Source organism: Bufo bufo, chromosome 4 (assembly GCF_905171765.1).
Source record: "Bufo bufo chromosome 4, aBufBuf1.1, whole genome shotgun sequence".
NCBI classification, from domain to species: Eukaryota; Metazoa; Chordata; class Amphibia; order Anura; family Bufonidae; genus Bufo; species Bufo bufo.
The window spans coordinates 502,955,185-502,969,866 of record NC_053392.1 but is presented as its reverse complement, the minus strand read 5'-3'; the positions used below and the strand labels follow the sequence as shown (position 1 = coordinate 502,969,866).

Genomic DNA, 14,682 nt, shown 5'->3' with positions numbered 1-14,682 from the left:
CGCGAGGGCTTATTTTGTGCCAGACAAGCTGTAGTTTTTATTGGCACCATTTTGTGGTACATTTGGCTTTCTGGTTGCTTTTTATCTCATTTTTGGGAGGTGTAGTCACAAAAAAAGCTATTTGGTGTCATTTTTTTTTTTTTTTTTACACCGTTCACTTGATGGGGGTAGATCAAGTCATTTTTATAGATCCAGTCATTACAGATGCAACAATACCAAATATGTCTATTTTTTTAAAATATTTTTACGTTTTACACAATAAAAACATTTTTAGAAAAAAAATCATGTTTTTATGTTGCCATTTTCTTAGAGCCATATTTTTTTTCATTTTTCCGGCTACATTCTTGTGTGAGGGCTTGTTTTTTGTGGGACAAGGTGATGTTTTTATTGCTACCATTTTGGGGTACATACAACTTTTTGATTGATTGATTGATATTACGTTTTTTGGGAGGTGAGGTGACTAAAAAAAGCTGTTTTGGCATAATTTTTTTTAATTTTTTTTATATAGTTCACTTGATTAGATAATGTGAATTGTTACGGATGCGGCGATACTAAATATGTCTATTTTTTATTTATTTTTTACATTTTACACAATGAGAGCATTTTTAGAAAAAATATCATGGTTTTTTTGCAATTTTCATAGAGCCGTATTTTTTTATTTTTCTTGCTATGGTCTTGTGTGGGGGCTCATTTTTCGTGGGATGAGGTGACGTTTTTATTTCTACCATTTTGGGGTACATATGACTTTTTGATTGATTAACATTATGTTTTTGGGAGGTGAGCACAAAAAAAAATTGTTAAATAACGGATTTGGGAGTAAATTTTTCTTTTTAATGTGAACCTTTTTTTTCCCAAAATACAATTTTTTTTATTTTTAAATTTTTTTATTTTGCACTTTGTGTCCCCCATAAGGTCATAACTATTGATTACTCCTGTAACTGGAGCTGACATAGTAGCCCCAGTTACAGGGAAAATACACCCCCCAGAGAGGCTGTACAGCATAATACTATGCTATACAGCCTCAGTGCAGGGCTGATCAAGGTCTGTGGAAGACCCGGCAGCTCCTGCACTCCCCCGGCCCCGGCGATCACCTGACCCCTGGGCTGGGACAGCAAGCGGCAGATCGCTTCCTGGCTGTATACACAGCGCTCATTCAGTGCTGTGTATACAGCAATCTAGAAGGCAGGGACACCAAGCGCACCCCTTGTACAGCATAGCGTGCAGCTGCCATTTCTGAAAGGACGTTCCAGAACGTCCATTCAGAGACAAACCCGACCGCCCAGGACGTTTATAGTCAATGGGCGATCGGAAAGTGGTTAAAGGGAACCTGTCACCGGGATTTGATGTATTGAGCTGGGGACATGGGTTGCTAGATGGTCGCTAGCACATCCGCAATACCCAGTCCCCATAGCTCTGTGTGCTTTTATTGTGTAAATTTTTTTTATTTGTTCCATATGCAAATTAACCTGAGATGAGTCCTGTACGTGAGATGAGTCAGGGATAGGACTCATCTCAGGTTAATTTGCATATGTATCAAATCAGTGTTTTTACACAATAAAAGCACACAGAGCTATGGGGACTGGGTATTGCGGATGTACTAGCGGCCATTTAGCAGCCCATGTCCTGAGCTCTATAAACAAAATCCAGAAGACAGGTTCCCTTTAAAGTAACTGTATAAATTCTAATGCACTGAGATCCCCCTAGTGGTGGCTGCAGGCAGCCAGATATAAATATATTATGTGAAGGGATACAGTGATTTACAGTGGAATGAGGGAGCTTGGTATTACAGCTCAGCCCCATTAACTTCAATGGGGCTGAGCTGCACCTAGGTCATGTGACCGATGAATGTGACATCACATGGCCTAGGGAAAGCTAAGAGAAGGCTACGGCACAACCGCGAGCACCGGTGCCTTCTCAAACAGCTGACTGGTGGCAGTCCCAGGTGTTGGACCCTAACGAACAGATACTGATGACCTATCCAGAGGATAAGTCAATAAGTCATCAAGTCATCAGTTTGTACGGTAAGTCTTGGAAAACTCATTTAAACTCAATCAGCATTATTTTGGGAGTATTTACCAAATGGCAAAGCTAGTGTATATAAAATGTTGTGCAATGTAAAGGAATTGTCATAAAAGCTTTCTTTCCTTTTCAAACTTTATTTTTTTTTTCCTTACAGGATGCCTTTTATCATTATGCTGCTTCTTTGATGTACCTCAGTGCATCGGTGATCCAGGCCGTTGCAACAATTGTTGCAAAAAATGAAGTGTTCACCACCAGGTTTTATCAAGAGAACATTGCAGCAGTGGTAAGTATGTCTATTTTCTATGGTTAAATAGAATTACCAACAGAGTTAGCTTAAAGGGACACTGACAGGCCCAATAAACATATTTAGTTATTCCTATGCAGTCATAGGTCTAATAAAGTGTATTACAATCACATAAGTGTACCCCCTGTACGCATTTTAAACGATGTAAAAACAACTGTCGCTTCCTAGTATTATTCACTGGCTGGGCGGCTTTTACAGTCCACGATCCTCCCAAGCCGACGCAGGTGCAGCAGGAGACGCAGGCATTGAATAAGGGACGCAGGCGCACTGTGAGTGAGGGTGGCAAGTTATCCGGCGCATGCGCAGAAGGTACAAGTGAGTTCAACGCACGCGTGCGCCGGATAACTTGCCCGGCACCCTCACTCACAGTGCGCCTGCGTCCCTTATTCAATGCCTGCGTCTCCTGCTGCACCTGCGTCGGCTCGGGAGGATCGGGACTGTAAAAGCCGCCCAGCCAGTGAATAATACTGAGCTGGGCGGCGCTAGGAAGCGACAGTTGAGGCGCGGCTGGGCACAAAGGTAGGAGTAAAAACGCCCCTTGGGCATAAAGAGATGTGGAAAAACCGCCCCTTGGGCATAAAGGAAGGTGATTGACAGATGATTATAAAGTTGTTTTTACATCGTTTAAAATGCGGACAGGAGGTACACTTATATGATTGTAATACACTTTATTAGACCTATGACTGCATAGGAATAACTAAATTTGTTTATCGGGCCTGTCAGTGTCCCTTTAAAGAGGTTGTCTGAGTTATGAAAAAAATGCAGCACTTTAAGGGTCCATTCACACGTCCGTAAGTGTTCTGCGGATCCGCAAAACACGGACACCGGCGATGTGCAGTCCGCAATTTGAGGACTGCACATCGCCGGCACTATAATAGAAAATGCCTAATCTTGTCCACAATTGCGGACAAGAATAGGACATGTTCTATTTTTTTGCGGAAACGGAAGCACGGAAGCGGAAGTGCGGATCTGCAAATGCGGACAACACATTCCGGCCCCATTGAAAATGAATGGGTCTGCACCCGTTCCGCAAAATTTCGGAACGGATGCGGACCCATTTTGCGGATGTGTGAATGGACCCTTAATCTGATGGTCAGCAATATATACATAAGCTTAGCAAGTTTTATGCAAAAAAAATTCTATTTCCTCATTTCCCTGGCCCTCCTGGCCCTTTGTTAACCTGCAATAACATCAATCTCTGAGGTTTTCCTCATGAATATTTGTGCCCCTCCCCCTGCTCTGCAAAGGGAGGGAATAAAAGTGCTGCTCTGAGTGACATGTCTGACTGCTGGGAGATTCAGCAGCATGTTGTACAATGACACTGGTGATACACACAGGATCTTCTGCCTCCCTGTTCTTGTGAAATTCTCTGCAAAACGCCTCCAGTCTGTCAGCTCTGTGTCTGCAGGATGAAGATCGCAGATCCTGTGCCAGGCATTTATCTCTTCACCGCCTGCAGCTTCTCAGCAAAGCCTCCAGCCCTGAGTGTTGAGTGTGTGCTGCAGAAGGGGTTAATCTTTCCCGAAGACTCCAGTGAGAGGGAGACACAGGGCAGACAGCAGTGCAGGGGGGCGTGGCAGGCACAGTGACCTCTCAGACACAGACATGCTCTTCAGACTTGTGCATGAAACATCAACAAAGCAGGGAAGGAAGCTGAAATCTCAGGTCATGTTACCCTCAGTGAAATCTGAGAAAGGAGCAACTACAGATGAAGCAAGTGAATTGTAAACCCCTTACATTTGATTAGTTAGAAACATACAAAGAACAGAAAAATAACTTGTACAACCCCGACTGATATCTAATGAGGCTCTGCCAATTGAGTCCTTCACCCCTTGCCTCCTCTCTACTATGTGTAGCAGTGTCTGATTATGTCACAGGTAAAAGGTTTTATGGTTCTAACTAAAGATGAACAAATTGATTCTAAACTTATTGGCTTTGTTACCCATTTTACAAAAAAATCATCCACGAAACAAATCAATAGAATTTCTTATTTGTTTCGGACGAATTGCATAAAAACTCGCCCCGCACGATTTGTTGGCTTGGAAAACCGTGAGGGGTGAGGTAAAGATGGAGGATCACATGATACTGGGAGGAAGTGGGGGGAGGGCTTGCCCTGACTGGCAGTGGTCAGGGAGATGCCTGTGTTGAACCACCAAAAGCACTATACTGTGTTCAGCCGCTGACTAGGGCGGAGTGTGTATGAAATGTGTCCCAAAAAAAAGATTTCATGGTATACAGAGCAAAAAACTACTGTGGTGTGATAAGGGACAATATAGAGAAAGAATACAAATATATTGTAATTGTGTAGATTTTAGGGAATTTCTTCAGGGAAAGCTGAGGGAAAGTTCACTGTGCTTAAAGGGGTTGTCCAAGTTATATTTATTGATGACCAACACCCACCAACACCCGGCACCCCCACCGATCAGCTGTTTGAAGAGGAGCCACGTGCCGTGCCAGAGCTGCCTCCTCTTCACTGTTTACCTTTTTGTCGTTGCATCTGCAGCGGTGAGCAGGTGTAATTACACCCAAGCCGTCCCATTCCTTTCAATGGACGGCTTGGGTGTAATTACACCTGCTCACCACTGCAGATGCAACGGCGAGAAGGTAAACAGTGAAGAGGAGGCAGCGCTGGCACGGCACGTGCCTCCTCTTCAAACAGCTGATCGGCAGGGGTGCCGGGTGTTGGACCCCCACCGATCTGATATTGATGACCTAACCTGAGGATAGGTCATCAATAAATATAACTTGGACAACCCCTTTAAAGTTGTTTGCTGTATGCTGCTGCAATTCACCTAGCAGTTCTACAGAGGCAGCAATTTTCTATAAGCTTATTGCCAGCACAACGCTCCAATAGCATTCTGATGCAAAGGCAGCTGCTGCATTTTCTTCAGTGCATTATATCTGTCCGTGTTATTAAAGGGGTTATCCAAACCCTATCATGCCCCCTCTAATACCTGGGCGCCTTACACAGGTTGTAATTGCCTTGCTCCCAGCACCTCCCAGATTCAGAATGTAGGTAGGAGCAGTAGCAGCACCAGCCATCCGGCCAGTAGTAGCACGCCACAGTTCTCACTGGTTTACGAAATGCACAATGTAATCATTAAGGACAAAGAGGATGAGATTGTGGACTGAATAGCATCCTCCTCTTAGTTACAGCCAGATGATGTGGAGGTCACCTCTGATTCTAAAACAGGAGCCAGGGATCACAGCATTCCTTCTGCTTCTCCTCTTTGCAACCCCAGAGAAGTTTTGCAGTTGCATATTCTCTGTCTTAAAAAAAACACCCCACCACATGCTATGGAAGATGGTCAGAAGAGTATCCCTGTTAATAAGTTGTTTGAGAACAGCAAGTAAGGACTGCCATGAGGAGAGGTTCAGGGGGAGGGGAGGCCCCATGCATAGCTGTGTTGGTGGTGGTAGTGGCAATTCTAGCGACAGACGCACTCGGGGAAAATACAGAACAGGGAATCCGAAGGAGACCACAATGATATAAGACAGTCTAATAAAAGCGGTGGAGAGGGTGAGGACTATGACAATGATTGTATGTTGGACAGGACCTGGAAGCCTGATCAAGGTGCTGAGGAAGAGGTAACATCAGAGAAGGAGGGTTGTGGCAGCGGCATCAATAAAGAGCAGAGGCAATGTATGGTCAGAACCTTCCAAAGAACTGCCAGGGAGAGATCTGCTTCTATATTAGCTCAAGAACTGGTGATACTGATACTGTGACCACAGGTTCAAAATGTGCCTGACCTAAGTGCAGCTTGGCTGCCACTACCTCTGTATGAGTATCTCCCGTCTGGCAGTTTTTCTCCACAGTGCCAGGAGAGTTCCATCTTTAGCCATCGATAACAGAATATGTGGCCAAGAAATAACTACATGCGAGCAATTAGCTGGTGTACAAGCTTAACTCCCACTTGGCCAAGTTATTGGTGGTGCAGTCTCAGCTGTATCACTTAGTGAATTCTACTGCCTTTAGGAGCTGATGGCGTGCCCCCAGCCTCGCTGGTAGATACCTAGCCGGCATTATTTCTCCCAAAAAGCCATCTCTGCCTTGTCCTATCACACCAAGTGCTTATCCTCGTCCTTCACCTCCTCCATGGACATCCTCCCCTCCTCAATTGAAGCATCAATTCCATTCCCCCTCCCTCCTATTATATTTGTATAGGGAAGTTTTGCCTTGCGATGTTAGAGCTGATCAGCCTGGACGAGTGCAGCCACACAGCCGATCACTTGCTAACGTGCATCAAGCAGCAAACATCCCACTGGCTTTCTCCCTGCGAACTCCAACTGGGCAAGGTAGCTGTGCAGCATTTGGGGAAAATAATACATGGCACACTTGAAAAACCTAGTTGTGCAATTATTTTTGAAAAAGAACACTGGCTTGCACAGGGTGCTGGTAATGTCCAGGAGACTGTTCTCACATTTCAGCCATTCTTATGTGGTAAGGAATACCCTCACTAACTTGCAGCGACAGAACTGTCTGCCAATGTATTGCTTGATCAGCAACTTACCCGTATTTTTCGCCCTATAAGATGCACCAGCCCATAAGACGCACCTAGGTTTTTGAGGAGGAAAATAAGAAAAAAATATTTTGAACCAAAAGGTGTGCTTTTGGTGGGTATTGAACTAATGGTGGTCCGTGGATAACACTATTATGGGGGATCTGTGGATGGCACTGTCATGGGGGCATCTGTGGATGGCACTGTTATGGGGGCATCTGTGGATGGCACTGTTATGGGGGCATCTGTGGATGGCACTGTTATGGGGGCATCTGTGGATGGCACTGTTATGGGGGCATATGTGGATGGCACTGTTGTGGGGGCATCTGTGGATGTATAAAATTTAACTTTTACTGTAATTTCACTTTAAAAACGTTGGTGGTAGCAGTGAGACAAGGACAAATTAGACATACATACATACATATAAACACTTATTTTGCCACCATATAATACCACGGTAAGATAATACTGGGTGGGTCTTACCCCGTCCTGTAGGTACACGGTCAGGGTTGGTGGGTGGTGACAATGCTCCAGTGTGGTCACAGGCACCAGTGTCCAGTTGTTAGGTTGATATGGCAATCTGGAAACTCCTATAATGCCCTGGTCTAGAGCCCTCCCTATATGGATGGTCAGGGGCTATCCACATAGACCTGCCTCAACGACACGGAGCACCCGCCCCGACAGGGGTGACCCCATACGGAACCTGTCCCTAAATGGGGCCTATTCCCTAGAGGTCCCTTACTGTGTGGCCCTACATGCCATGTTTCGTTCCATAAAAATGGAGCTCATCAGGGGCTCATTGAAATCAGAAGGTTTCTACAGAAAATACACAAAAAGAAATATGCCTAGCGTGGTCACTAAAATGTGCCTATTTAGATATACACTCAGACAGCATTAGGTATGTAGTCTCAAACTTACTTTTTCAGTAGAGAGTTTCTTGCGAATACAAAATGGTGTGGACGGTCAGTGGTACACGTCCCTGTCGGGGTATGGAGAAGTGTCCCCAATAATACCCTCGCCTCACCTCACTGCTAAATGCTGGCAGTGTGAGAACACAGCCCATTCAGCCACCTAACCTTTTAAAATCAGCGCTTCCAGCTGTTTCCGCCCTCCTGCTCCACCCACCTCCGGTGAAACGCACATGGAACGCACGCTATTTCCATGCGCTCCACTCCACCGGAAGTCGATGTCACATGATCACTCGGGCTGCCGGAAGTTCCATGTGAATGTGTCTGAGCATCATCCGTCGCCCAGCAACCGGACGACGCGCAGGCACTCCACGCTGATCAGCCGTCTCTGATGCCGGACGGTAATTTTAAGGAATACAATCATTCAAGGGTGGATTTCTTTAGCAAGTTTCCATCCATACTTGTTTCTACATGCACTTGGCCATACGATACTTGTGAGGAGAATATACTGGACACACAGGTCCATTTGTGTACCAGAATAGAATTGCAGATTAATGTCATTTTTGTCATTAGGTATACGTGAGGCAAAAAAGAAAAATTTCTACATTATTCTACAATTGGGGATATTTTAACTTTAACAATGAGATCATCTATCAGGTCCGTAGAGGACAAATTCCTGCACGTATTGGATCTTACGGTTAGGGCCTGCAGTCAGATATAGGACCGGTCCTAGTTATTGTGACCATCGTGCCAGTCAGATATTCAAATAAAGCACGTATAGCTCTGTTGCTCATTGAGGCCGTTGGGGTATAGTGTCTTCAGATAAAAAATCCACCTTGCCTCGCATTGGAGGATTCTCCTATCCTAATCTCCACCTCGCAAAGGTGGCCTCACTTTTTCGATTCCCATAAAAGAAAGGCACCTTGGGTCCCCGCCGTGCTCAGTACGTACATGGCGTGAGACCACTGTATCCCTGCTATTATGGACATCATTTATATGCTCTCCAATTCTTCGTCTCAGCTCCCTTTTTGTTTTGCCCACATATTCCTTGTTACAGGAACATGTGATTTTATAGACAACCCCCATAGTTTTACAGTTTATCAGATCCCTGATAACGTATGTTTTTCCTGTGTTGAAGCTCCTAAATGATTTTCCGCACTGCATGTACTTGCAGGCTATGCACCCCCCACATCTGTAGTTACCATGAACACCTTTTTCCAGCCAGGTTTTTAGCGCTGGTTTAGGAGAGAAATGACTATTCACCCAGAGGTCACCCAGACATTTGCACAAGAAACTGACTTTGGAATAAAAGAAAAACAGCTTCAGACAGCCTTGGAAAAATTCCAATACCATTTAAAAGAAAGAAAGCATAAGAAATTTACACGTGATTTGTCCGATTTTAAAGAAAATAAAGCTTATATTCTTTTAAATGAGAAAGGGAGGATAGAAAGGGACACTGATCCGTCTTCAACGGAAACTGATCCATCTGAGTCTGACAGAGAACAGCCAGGCAGCAGAAGGAATGTGACCAAGGGGAGGGGACGTGGGAGGAGAAATTATAAAGGTAACTCTCATAATAAATATAATCAAGGTTTTTTAGACCAGAATTTGTCCTACCCCCTCAGAAACCGGTCACAGCAACAACCGTTGGCAACACAGGCCCAAAAATAATTAACTTGTCTTCCTACCCTCTGACTGAATCTGAAAATAGTATTTTGGAAAAAGGGCTCTCGTTTGTACCAACACCTAGGTTCAACCTCTTTAGGACAATAGTTGATCTTAACTTATTTGTTAGAAAATTAAGGTGGTTTAAACATTTCCGTAACATAGAAAAGAAACAGAGCTTGGAACTTGGGGTCCCGACTAATATGGTGGCGGATGTACGACTCTTACAGAGTCTGGCGACTCCTTTAGAAACATCATTGGGAGAGGGGCCATTTACACCACTGAAAAACAAGAGCACCAGGATGGCACCCACTACTGACACAAACTGTATTGATGTCTTCTTAAATTTAGTGAGTACTGAACTCGAGTCCACACGCTTACATCTATCCCCTCAAAATTGTACACAGGAAGAATCACGGGCATTAGAAAGTTTGGCTGAAAATAGGAACATAACTGTTAAGCCCTCTGACAAGGGGGGAAATACCGTCATAATGGATACAGACAGTTATAAAATAATGTGTGAAAAACTTCTGGCCCCACGTGACTGTTATGAGATTTTAGATGGAGATCCCACGACCAAATACAAACGTGAACTCAAGAGTATATTGGATACAACAAAAAACAACAAATTAATTAGTCCAACTGAATATGAATTTTTGTTCCCACAGCACCCGCAGATAGCGACATTTTATTGTCTGCCGAAAGTGCATAAAGGGTGTGACCCACTCAAAGGTCGCCCAATAGTTTCGGGAATAAACAGCCTGAGTCAAAATGTAGGAATCTACATAGACAAAATTCTATCACCATTTGTGTAATCACTTCTCTCATACGTTAGGGTCACAGGAGACCCTTTGAAACAACTAGAAGAGATACATCTCGAGGATGGGTGTATATTGGGGAGTATCGATGTGGAGGCCCTATATTCATCCATCCCGCATAAATGGGGCCTACACGCAGTGGCACATTATTTGAGCACGCGTGGATGTCAATTTATGACACATAACAGTTTTGTCCTTCAATTATTGGAGTTTGTACTATGCAGAAACTATTTCCTTTTTAACGGCAGGTTATACCACCAGCTCAGGGGCACCGCGATGGGGTGTTCATGTGCCCCATCGTATGCAAATTTGCTCCTGGGCTGGTGGGAGGACACATTGATTTTCCGTGATGAGACAGTATGTGAGGTCCGAAATGTCCAGATATGGGCACGTTATATAGATGACGTGCTGGTGGTCTGGAAAGGTGGCCGTAAGTCTTTTTCGGACCGGGCAGCAAGTCTGAACAATAATCAGATTGGCTTACGTTTCACGTCAGAGTGTGACGAGAAGCGGTTACCATTCCTTGATATCCTTATTACCAAAGACCAGGATGGTTACCTGGAAACTACAATCTTCCGTAAACCTACCACGACGAATTCCCTCCTGAGGTGGGACAGTTGCCACCCTTTCCCCCTCAGGAGTGGAATTCCTCGGGGTCAATACCTGAGAATAAGGAGAAATTGTTCTAGGGAGGTGGAATTCCAGAGGCAGGCAACAGATCTCAAAAAACGCTTCATGGACCGGGGTTATCCCATTGGCACATTAACACCAGCCTATAAGGCCGCAAAAGCTCGCTCCCGTAGCTCCCTTCTTTCCCCTAACAAGACGAGCAACACTGAGAACGTGTCCCCAACAGGGATCCAGAAGACACGTTTAATCAGTACATTTAATGAAGCCTCCGCAGGCATAAGAGAAATAATTGCCAAACACTGGCATGTACTCAGGATGGACCCTGACCTCTGTACCACCATAAAAGAACACCCAAGTATAACATATAGGAGGGGAAGGAGTGTACGAGACTGGACGGTGAATAGTCATTTCTCTCCTAAACCGGCGCTAAAAACCTGGCTGGAAAAAGGTGTTCATGGTAACTACAGATGTGGGGGGTGCATAGCTTGCAAGTACATGCAGTGCGAAAAAATTTTTAGGAGCTGCAACACAGGAAAAACATACGTTATCAGGGATCTGATAAACTGTAAAACTATGGGGGTTGTCTATAAAATCACATGTTCCTGTAACAAGGAATATGTGGGCAAAACAAAAAGGGAGCTGAGACGAAGAATTGGAGAGCATATAAATGATGCCCATAATAGCGGGGATACCGTGGTCTCACGCCATGTACGTACTGAGCACGGCGGGGACCCAAGGTGCCTTTCTTTTATGGGAATCGAAAAAGTGAGGCCACCTTTGCGAGGTGGAGATTGGGATAGGAGAATCCTCCAATGCGAGGCAAGGTGGATTTTTTATCTGAAGACACTATACCCCAACGGCCTCAATGAGCAAAAGAGCTATACGTGCTTTATTTGAATATCTGACTGGCACGATGGTCACAATAACTAGGACCGGTCCTATATCTGACTACAGGCCCTAACCGTAAGATCCAATACGTGCAGGAATTTGTCCTCTCCGGACCTGATAGATGATCTCATTGTTAAAGTTAAAATATCCCCTATTGTAGAATAATGTAGAAATTCTTCTTTTTTGCCTCACGTATACCTAATGACAAAAATGACATTAATCTGCAATTCTATTCTGGTACACAAATGGACCTGTGTGTCCAGTATATTCTCCTCACAAGTATCGTATGGCCAAGTGCATGTAGAAACAAGTATGGATGGAAACTTGCTAAAGAAATCCACCCTTGAATGATTGTATTCCTTAAAATTACCGTCCGGCATCAGAGACGGCTGATCAGCGTGGAGTGCCTGCGCGTCGTCCGGTTGCTGGGCGACGGATGATGCTCAGACACATTCACATGGAACTTCCGGCAGCCCGAGTGATCATGTGACATCGACTTCCGGTGGAGTGGAGCGCATGGAAATAGCGTGCGTTCCATGTGCGTTTCACCGGAGGTGGGTGGAGCAGGAGGGCGGAAACAGCTGGAAGCGCTGATTTTAAAAGGTTAGGTGGCTGAATGGGCTGTGTTCTCACACTGCCGGCATTCAGCAGTGAGGTGAGGTGAGGGTATTATTGGGGACACTTCTCCATACCCCGACAGGGACGTGTACCACTGACCGTCCACACCATTTTGTATTCACAAGAAACTCTCTACTGAAACAGTAAGTTTGAGACTACATACCTAATGCTGTCTGAGTGTATATCTAAATAGGCACATTTTAGTGACCACGCTATGCATATTTCTTTTTGTGTATTTTCTGTAGAAACCTTCTGATTTCAATGAGCCCCTGATGAGCTCCATTTTTATGGAACGAAACATGGCATGTAGGGCCATACAGTAAGGGACCTCTAGGGAATAGGCCCCATTTAGGGACAGGTTCCGTATGGGGTCACCCCTGTCGGGGCGGGTGCTCCGTGTCGTTGAGGCAGGTCTATGAGGATAGCCCCTGACCATCCATATAGGGAGGGCTCTAGACCAGGGCATTATAGGAGTTTCCAGATTGCCATATCAACCTAACAACTGGACACTGGTGCCTGTGACCACACTGGAGCATTGTCGCCACCCACCAACCCAGACCGTGTACCTACAGGACGGGGTAAGACCCACCCAGTATTATCTTACCGTGGTATTATATGGTGGCAAAATAAGTGTTTATATGTATGTATGTCTAATTTGTCCTTGTCTCACTGCTACCACCAACGTTTTTAAAGTGAAATTACAGTAAAAGTTACATTTTATATATACTCAGTCCACATATGGTAAATAAGTTTATAGGAGGTGTGACATATCTCTGCACATATGTACTTGGTGCATTGAGGTATTTTTTTGTATATGGGCATCTGTGGATGGCACTGTTATGGGGGATCATTATGGGGGCATCTGTGGATTGCACTGTTATGGGGGCATCTGTGGATGGCATGACACTGCTATGGGGGGATCTGTGGATGACACATATATAGCATCTTATCTAATGTGTCATCCACAGATCACCATAACAGTGTCCCTGTGTAGTGAATGGGGGCCGGCATCTGGTTTTGTAATGGCAACGGGGCCCGCTGCAGTCACTTTATTCTACTACACCGGGCCCCGCTCACAGTAGTATAATCATATCTAACTTGCAGGTATTGTTAAACTATTCAAATATCATCTGAAATCCAGCACTTTACTTACTACTAACTTCGTAGCAGCCAGGAGGCCGGTCGGGCGCTCGCAGCGTGACTCACTATGTCACTCACCTGCGCCGCCTGCTTCATTCATAAAGTGGGCGGAGCAGGCGCGTGACGTAGTGAGTTACGCTGCCGCCCGCCTGGCCTTCTGACTGCTACGAAGTTAGTAGTAAGTAAAGCGCTGGATTTCAGATGGTATTTGAATAGTTTAACAATACCTACAAGTTAGATATGATGATACTACTGTGAGCGGGGCCCGGTGTAGTAGAATACAGTGACTGCACCGGGCCCCGCTGCAATTAAAGAACCAGATGCCGGCCCCCAACCCCTCCTCCCTCTCAGTCGATACACCCGACGGCCGCAGCATTTGCCCCATAAGACGCACTGCTATTTTCCCCCCTTTTGGGGGGGGAGGAAAGTGTGTCTTATAGGGCGAAAAATACGGTAACAACTCACTGAAAATTGGTGAATTATTTTCTCATGCCCCAGACCACCTCAGCAGGGAACATGTGTTGTTTCGAGTCAGACAGTGACAGCTCATCAGAGATGCCAGTCGCATATTGAAGCTCTTGGAAAAGGTAACAAAATTTGTCAGAAGGGAATACTGCAGCATAAATGATGTCATTCCCCTCATATTTATCTTAAAACTGATGCTCACGCTGATGCTACAAGGGACGGCGGAACAAGAACAACTAACCGCCTCAACACCCAGGTTCAATCTGGCGTATTACATGTTCCCTGACCTCATGGACTTTTGGGGAAGTAGACTGGAATACTGGCCCAATTTGCTGTCTCTGTTCTCTCCTGCCCAGGCTCCAGTGTCATCTCAGAGAGGGTTTTCAGCACTGCAGGGGGTGCTGTGACACCCAAGTTGTCCTCCGCCAGTGTATCAAAATGAATGGGCCATGGATCCATGAGGATTTTCACACCCCTCTGGCTAAGGGTCCATTCACACGTCCGCAATTGCGGACAAAACCGGCCGGGTTTATTGTGGATCTGCAAACACTGCGGACGCATGAATGGACCCTAAGGCTGATGCATAGATCTGCCCTTGCTAATGGTGCCCCATAATGCCACTGTTGCAGTCTGCCTGTCTACAATTATGTTCTGTACCATATGGCTGCTGCTGCCATAATGCCGCTGTCTGCCTGCCTACCATCATCTTCAATAAAGCATGGCTG

The 14,682-nt window shown here is 45.2% G+C and overlaps 1 protein-coding gene across 1 annotated transcript in view; it reads left to right on the top strand.

Annotated features, from left to right (window-relative positions):
- The window catches only part of MAL (mal, T cell differentiation protein), a 97,349-nt gene that overhangs the window by 58,567 nt on the left and 24,100 nt on the right, over positions 1-14,682 (top strand). The window contains exon 3 of the mRNA XM_040429631.1: positions 2,177-2,305. Within this exon, the coding sequence (XP_040285565.1) occupies positions 2,177-2,305 (129 nt within the window). The remainder of the gene's footprint in view (positions 1-2,176; positions 2,306-14,682) is intronic.